This window comes from Melanerpes formicivorus, unplaced genomic scaffold (genome assembly GCF_026170545.1).
Source record: "Melanerpes formicivorus ecotype bairdi unplaced genomic scaffold, bMelFor1.0.p_v2 SCAF_2729, whole genome shotgun sequence".
Classification (NCBI taxonomy): Eukaryota; Metazoa; Chordata; class Aves; order Piciformes; family Picidae; genus Melanerpes; species Melanerpes formicivorus.
The window spans coordinates 20,295-28,194 of NW_027145080.1; the positions used below are offsets into that span (position 1 = coordinate 20,295).

Below are 7,900 nucleotides of genomic sequence, written 5' to 3' on the forward strand. Positions count from 1 at the left end.
CCTGGGCAGCGCCGCGGAGTTTTCGGGGAGGGGGGGTTCCCGAGCAGTTTGGGGGCTCCCCTCCTCCCCGGAAATTCTGAGGGGGTTCTTGGTCCTGACCTCCCTGCCCTCCCCCCGGGAAATTTCAGAGTGGATTTGCGGGGGGGGGAGAGGTCCTTGAAGGTTTTTGGGGGACACCCCCCCCCCTCCCGGCTTTGTGGTGGTCCTGTGGGGGGTCCGAGATGATTCCGTGGGGGTGGGGTTGGGGATTTGGGGGGGGGAGGGAGATGTCCTGGCGGTTTGGGGGTTCACGAGAAGCGAGTGGGGGTCACGGGTGGGGTGGGAGGGGTCCAGATACCCCCACAAAATGTTGGGGGGTGGAGCGATTGCTTTGGGGAGGTTCCAGGATCCCCCCCTCCCCCCCCCGGAATGTTTGGGGGGGATCTTCAATGGGGTGTTTTTTGGGGAGGGGTCTCCCGGCCCCCTTAGAAGCTTCTGGGAGGGGGGGGCGTAAGTTTTGAAGGGGAGCCCCATGCCCCCCCCCCCCCCCCGGCCGATTCTGGGGGCTCCAAGGGGACTTTGGGGGGGGCCGAAGGGATTTGAGGAGGTCCCAGTTGGGATTTGCTGGCTCCCTGCTGGCTCCTGGGGGATCCCGGGGAGATGCTGTGGGTCTCGGGGTGCTTCCGGGGGGGCAGCGTCCCGGCGCCCCCTCTCGGGGGGGTGTTTTTTGGGGGTATTTCTGAGAGCTTCTGGGGCTGCAGAGAGAGGAACGGAGCCCGGAGAGGACGGAACGGGACTGGGGGGCGTGGTCTGCGCCCTGAGGGCGGGGCCTGCGCGGCGCAGGGGGCGCTTAGAGCAGGGCCGGCGGCCTGTGGGTGGGAGTCTGGGATGCGGGCCGTGCTGTAGGCGGGGTTTGGGCTATGGGGGCGGGGTTTGGGCTCTGGGGGCGGAGCCTGCGCGGCGCAGGTTGCTCTTGGGGCGGGATCAGCGCCCTGGGGGGCGGGGCCTGCGCGGCGCAGGGGGCGCTTGGGGCAGGGGCCTGAGGCCTGTGGGTGGAGTCTGGGATGCGGGCCGTGCTGTGGGCGGGGGTTTGGGCTCTGTGGGCGGGGTTTGGGCTCTGGGGGCGGGGCCTGCGCGGCGCAGGCGGGGCCTAGGGTGAGGTTTACTCCCTGTGGTGGGCGGAGCCTGCGGCCCTTGTGGGCGTTCCCCCGGCGCCGGCCCCGCCCCCTCCCGGCGTGCCCCGCGGCGGCGCCTGCGCGGAGCGGCTCCCATCGCCCCCCGACAGCGCGGTGAGGGGGGGGGGGCGCTCCGGGGGGGGCTCCGGGAAGGGCTTTGGGGGGTCCCGGGCGGGGAGAAGGGGCTCTGGGTGACCCCCCCCAGGGCTGGGGGGAGGCCGTTCGGGGCCTTTCGTAACCCGAGCGGAGCGGGGAGGGAGGGAGGGAGGGAGGCGCTGGGAGCCGCCTGGGCCTCGCCACCCCCAGCCTAGGCCTTGGGGTCTGCGCCTCGCACTGCCAGAGCTAGGCCCTGACCCCCCCCCCCCCCCCGCTTCCCCCCCTCCCCAGCAGCCCCCTCCCCAGCAGCCCCCCTCCCCGCCCCGGGACCATGAGCAGCTCCGAGGAGGTTTCGTGGATCTCTTGGTTCTGCGGCCTCCGCGGCAAACGAATTCTCTGCGAGGTGAGAGAGCCCTGCCCGGGACCCCCCCCCGGCCTGGCGACCCCCCCCCCAGACCCCCCCGGAGCCTCCCCCCCGCCTCGCCCTGAGGGCATCTCCCTCGGCCCGGGGACTCTGCTTCAGCCTGGGCAGCCCCCCCTCGGCCCGTGGACCCCCGAAGGATCCCCCCAGGGACCCCCCCCAGCTGCCCCCAGACCGCCCCAAACTCACCCCGATCCTCTCAGGACCCCCCAGCTGCCCCCAGATCCCCCCAGGACCCCTCCCAGCTCTCCCTAAAATCCACCAGTCTCCCTCCAGATCCTCTCAGGACCCCCCAACCCCCTTTCAGGACCCCCCAGATTCCCCCAGGTCCCCCTAAACCCCTCTCAGGAACCCCCAGACTCTGTCCAGATCCCCTCAGGAACCCCAATCTCTCTCAGGAGTCCACAGACTCCCTCCAGACCTTCTCAGGACCCCCCAGACTCTCCAAAACCCCCTCTCAGGATCCCCCAGCCTCCCTCCAGACCCCCTCAGGACCCCCCAACCCCTCTCAGGACCCCCCAGCCTCCCTCCAGACTCCCTCAGGACCCCCCAACCCCTCTCAGGACCCCCCAGCCTCCCTCCAGAGCCCCTCAGGAACACCCAAACCTCTCACAGGACCCCCCAGCCTCCCCCAACCCCCCTCTCAGGACCCCCCAGACTCCTTCCAGACCCCCCCAGCCTCCCCCCAACCCCCTCTCAGGACCCCCCAGCCTCCCTCCAGACTCTCTCAGGATGCCCCAACCTCATCTCAGGACTCCCCAGCCTCCCTCCAGACCCCCTCAGGACCCCCCCACCCCACCCTCAGGACCCCCTAGCCTCTCTCCAGAGCCTCTCAGGACCCCCAAACCCCTCTCAGGACTCCACAAACTCCCTCCAGACCCTCTCAGGACCCCCCAACCCCCTCTCAGGACCCCCCAGCCTCCCTCCAGACCCTCTCAGGACCCCCCAAACCTCTCTCAGGACCCCCCAGCCTCCCTCCAACCTTTCTCAGGACCCCCCAGCCTCCCTCCAGACCCTCTCAGGACCCCCCAAACCCCTCTCAGGACCCCCCAGCCTCCCTCCAGACCCTCTCAGGACCCCCCAAACCCCTCTCAGGACCCCCCAGCCTCCCTCCAGACCCTCTCAGGACCCCCCAAACCCCTCTCAGGACCCCCCAGCCTCCCTCCAGACCCTCTCAGGACCCCACAACCCCTCTCAGGACACCCCCAGCCTCCCTCCAGACCCCCTCAGGACCCCCACAACCCCTCTCAGGACCCCCAGCCTCCCTCCAGACCCTCTCAGGACCCCCCACCCCACCCTCAGGACCCCCCAGCCTCCCTCAGAGCCTCTCAGGAACACCCAAACCTCTCACAGGACCCCCCCCAGCCTCCCTCCAGACCCCCTCAGGACCCCACAACCCCTCTCAGGACCCCCCAGCCTCCCTCCAGACCCTCTCAGGACCCCCCACCCCACCCTCAGGACCCCCCAGCCTCCCTCCAGAGCCTCTCAGGAACACCCAAACCTCTCACAGGACCCCCCCAGCCTCCCCCAACCCCCCTCTCAGGACCCCCCAAACCCCTCTCAGGACCCCCCAGCTTCCCTCCAGACCCCCCAGCCTCCCCCAAACCCCCAACCCCCCTCTCAGGACCCCCCAGCCTCCCCCAACCCCCCTCTCAGGACCCCCCAGACTCCTTCCAGACCCCCCAGCCTCCCCCTAGTCCCCTCTCAGGACCGCCCAACCCCCACTCAGGACCCCCCAGCCTCCCTCCAGAGCCTCTCAGGAGCTCCCAAACCCCTCTCAGGACCCCCCAGCCTCCCTCCAGAGCCTCTCAGGAGCTCCCAAACCCCTCTCAGGAACCCCCAGCCTCCCTCCAGACCCCCCAGCCTCCCCTTAGTCCCCTCTCAGGACCCCCCAACCTCATTTCAGGACTCCCCAAACTCACTCCATACTCTCAAAATTCCCCAACCTCTTCTCAGGACTCCCCCAGCCTCTCTCCAGACCCCCCTGAGCACCCCCCAAACCCCTCACAGGACCCCCCAGCCTCCCTCCAGACCCTCTCAGGACCCCCCAGCCTCCCTCCAGACCCCCTCTCAGGACCCCCCAGCCTCCCTCCAGACCCTCTCAGGACCCCCCAGCCTCCCTCCAGACCCCTCTCAGGACCCCCCAGCCTCCCTCCAGACCCTCTCAGGACCCCCCAGCCTCCCTCCAGACCCCTCTCAGGACCCCCCAGCCTCCCTCCAGACCCTCTCAGGACCCCCCAGCCCTCCCTCCAGACCCTCTCAGGACCCCCCAACCTCATCTCAGGACTCCCCAAATTCACTCCATAGTCTCAAAATTCCCCAACCTCTTCTCAGGACTCCCCAGCCTCTCTCCAGACCACCCTGAGCACCCCCCTAACCCCTCTCAGGACCCCCCAGCCTCCCCCCAGACCCTCTCAGGCCCCCCCAGCCTCCCTCCAGACCCTCACAGGACCCCCCCAAACCCCTCTCAGGCCCCCCCAGCCTCCCTCCAGACCCTCACAGGACCCCCCAACCCCCCTCTCAGGACCCCCCAGCCTCCCCCCAGACCCTCTCAGGACCCCCCAACCCCCCTCTCAGGACCCCCCAGCCTCCCTCCAGACCCTCTCAGGACCCCCCAACCCCCTCTCAGGACCCCCCAGCCTCCCTCCAGACCCTCTCAGGACCCCCCAACCCCCCTCTCAGGACCCCCCAGCCTCCCTCCAGACCCTCTCAGGACCCCCCAACCCCCCTCTCAGGACCCCTCCAGCCCCCTCCGGGGCCCCCCCGGCGCATCCCCTCCCCCCTTTGCTTTCCAGGGGGGCTTCCCCTGCCCCCTTGCTTTCCAGGGGGCTTCCCCTGCCCCCTTGCCTTCAGGGGGGACCCCTCCCTGATGTGGGGGCCCCCTCCCCCTCCCCAAAGGGCAGGTGGATGAGGACTACATCCAGGACAAGTTCAACCTGACGGGGCTGAACGAGCAGGTCCCCCACTACCGCCAGGCCCTGGACATGATCCTCGACCTGGAGCCTGGTATGCTGCTGGGGGGGAGGGGGGGGAGAGGGTTTGAAAGGGGGTCTGGGGGGCCCTCAATTTCTCACCCCCCCCCCTTTTTTTGGCCTCCCCCCCCTCTGGAAGATGAGGAGCTGGAGGACAACCCCAACCAGAGCGACCTGATCGAGCAGGCGGCGGAGATGCTCTACGGCCTGATCCACGCTCGCTACATCCTCACCAACAGGGGCATTGCCCAGATGGTGGGGACCCCCCCCCCCCCCTCCCCTTGGCCCTGCAGACCCCTCCCCCACACCTGGGGGGACCTCTCCCCTCCCTGAGCTCTCTTGTCCCCCCCCCTTTTTCAGCTGGAGAAGTACCAGCAGGGAGACTTCGGCTACTGCCCCAGGGTCTACTGCGAGAACCAACCCATGCTGCCCATCGGTAGGGGGGCTGGGGGGCTCCTGGGAGGGGTGGGCTGAGGGGAGCAGGAGGGAGTTTGGGGGTCCTGGGGGGAGCAGGAGGGAGTTTGGGGGGTCCTGAGTGGTCCTAGGGGGAGTTTGGGGGGTTCTGAGAGGGGTTTGGGGAGTCCTGAGAGGGGTTTGGACGGTGCTGAGTGGAGCAGAATTGAGTTTGGGGGGTGCTGAGTGGAGCAGGAGGGAGATTGGGGGGTCCTGAGTGGTTCTAGGGGGAGTTTGGGGGGTCCTGAGAGGGGTTTGGGGAGTCCTGAGAGGGGTTTGGGGGGTCCTGAGGGGAGCAAGAGGGAATCTGGGGGGTCCTGAGAGGGGTTTGGGGAGTCCTGAGTGGAGCAGGATTGAGTTTGGGGGGTTCTGAGTGGAGCAGGAGGGAGTTTGGGGGGGGTCCTAAGAGGGGTTTAGGGAGTTCTGAGGGGAGCAGGAGGGAGTTTGAGGGGTCCTGGGTGGTTCTAGGGAGAGTTTGGGGGGTCCTGAGAGGGATTTAAGGGGTGCTGAGGGGAGCAGGAGGGAGACTGGGGGGTCCTGAGAGGGATTTCAGGGGTGCTGAGGGGAGCAGGAAGGAGTTTGGGGGGTCCTGGGGGAAGCAGGAGAGAATTTGGGGGGTCCTGAGAGGGATTTAAGGGGTCCTGAGGGGAGCAGGAGGGGGTTTGGGGGGTCCTGAGAGGGGTTTAAGGGGTACTGAGGAGAGCAGGAGGGAGTTTGGGGGGTCCTGGGGGAAGCAGGAGAGAATTTGGGGGGTCCTGAGAGGGATTTAAGGGGTCCTGAGGGGGGCAGGAGGGGGTCTGGGGGGTCCTGAGAGGGGTTTGGGGGGTGCTGAGGGGAGCAGGATAGAGGTTTGGGGGTGCTGAGTGGAGCAGGAGGGAGATTGGGGGGTCCTGGGTGGTCCTAGGGGGAGTTTGGGGGGTCCTGAGAGGGGTTTTGAGTGGTCCTGAGGGGAGCAGGAGGGAGTTTTGGGGGATCCTGAGAGGGGTTTGGGGGGTCCTGGGGGGGAGCAGGAGGGAGTCTGGGGGGGTCCTGAGGGGAGCAGGAGAGAGTTTGGGGGGTCCTGAAGGGACTTTGGGGGGTCCTGGGGGGAGCAGGAGGGAATTTGGGGGGTCCTGAGAGGGGTTTAGGGGGTCCTGAGTGGAGCAGGAGGGAATCTGGGGGTTCTGAGAGGGGTTTGGGGGGTGCTGAGTGGAGCAGGATTGAGTTTGGGGGGTGCTGAGTGGAGCAGGAGGGAGATTGGGGGGTCCTGGGTGGTCCTAGGGGGAGTTTGGGGGGTCCTCAGAGGGGTTTGAGTGGTCCTGAGGGGAGCAGGAGGGAGTCTGGGGGGGTCCTGGGGGGGAGTTTGAGAGGTGCTGGGGGGGTCCCTAGGGATCTATGGAGGTCTATAGGGCTCGCAGGGGTCCATGGGGCTCTAGGGAGGTCAATGGGGATCTATACAGCTCTATGGAGCTCTATGGGGCTCTGGGGGGGTCCATAGGGATCCATGGGGCTCTGGGGGGGGGTCCATAGGGGTCCGTGGGGCTCTATGGAGCTCTATAGGGCTCTGTGGGGTCCATAGAGCTCTATGGAGCTCTATAGGGCTCCATGTGGCTCTGGGGAGGGGTCCATGGGGCCTGGGGGGCTCCATGTGGCTCTGGGGGGGCCCATAGGGGTCTATAGAGCTTTATGGAGCTCGGGGGGGGGTGTCCAGGGGGATCTATGGGGCTCTATAGGGCTCGGGGGGGGATCCATGGGGCTCTAGGGGGATCAATGGGGATCTATAGAGCTCTATGGAGCTCTATGGGGCTCTGGGGGGGTCCATGGGGATCTACGGAGCTCTATGGGGCTCTGAGGGGGTCAATGGGGATCTGTGGAGCTCTATAGGGCTCTGGGGGGGTCCATAGGGATCCATGGGGCTCTATGGAGCTCTATGGAGCTCTGGAGGGGTCCATGGGGATCTATGGAGCTCTATGGAGCTCTGGGGGGGTCCATGGGGATCTATAGGGCTCGGGGGGGGGTCCATGGGGCTCTAGGGGAGTCAATGGGGAACTATAGAGCTCTATGGGGCTCTGGGGGGGTCCATGGGGCTCTGGGGGGGTCGATGGGGGCTGGGGGTGCTCTGTGTGGCTCTGGGGGGGTCCATGGGGATCTATGGAGGTCTATAGGGCTCTGGGGGGGTCCATGGGGCTCTATGGAGCTCTATGGGGTTCTAGGGTTCCATGGGGATCTATGGAGCTCTATAGGGTTCCGTGTGGCTCTGGGGGGGGGTCCATGGGGATCTATGGAGCTCTATGGGGCTCTGAGGGGGTCCATAGGGATCTATGGAGCTCTAGGGGGCTCTGGGGGGGTCCATGGAGCTCTATGGGGCTCTGGGAGGTCCATAGGGATCTATGGGGCTCTATAGGGCTCCGTGTGGCTCTGGGGGGGGGTCCATGGGGCTGGGGGGGGGTCAATGGGGGTCCATGGCAGCGCCCCCCCCCGCAGGGCTGTCGGACATCCCCGGGGGAGGCGATGGTGAAGCTGGGGCTGGGTCCATGGGGGCTGGGGGGCTCTGAGGAGCTCTGGGGGTGCTGGGGGGGGTCGATGGGGGTCCATGGCAGCACCCCCCCTGCAGGGCTGTTGGACATTCCCACCCAGGGAGGTGATGGTGAAACTGGGGCTGGGTCACTGGGGGCTGGGGGGGCTGGGGGGCTCAGGGAGGGGTCCATTGTGATGCCCCCCCCCACCAGGGCTGTCGGACATCCCCGGGGAGGCGATGGTGAAGCTGTACTGCCCCAAGTGCATGGATGTGTACACCCCCAAGTCCTCGCGGCACCACCACACGG

At 67.6% G+C, this 7,900-nt stretch overlaps 1 protein-coding gene across 1 annotated transcript; it reads left to right on the forward strand.

The window, feature by feature from the left end:
* Positions 1–1,209: 1,209 nt before the first annotated feature.
* On the forward strand, positions 1,210–7,894 carry CSNK2B (casein kinase 2 beta; the record flags this gene model as incomplete). Its single annotated transcript, XM_068171302.1, has 6 exons — positions 1,210–1,268; positions 1,561–1,653; positions 4,575–4,677; positions 4,783–4,898; positions 5,004–5,079; positions 7,805–7,894. Coding segments are annotated over exons 2-6 (457 nt in total), but the record flags the coding sequence as incomplete, so codon positions are not given.
* Positions 7,895–7,900: the final 6 nt, after the last annotated feature.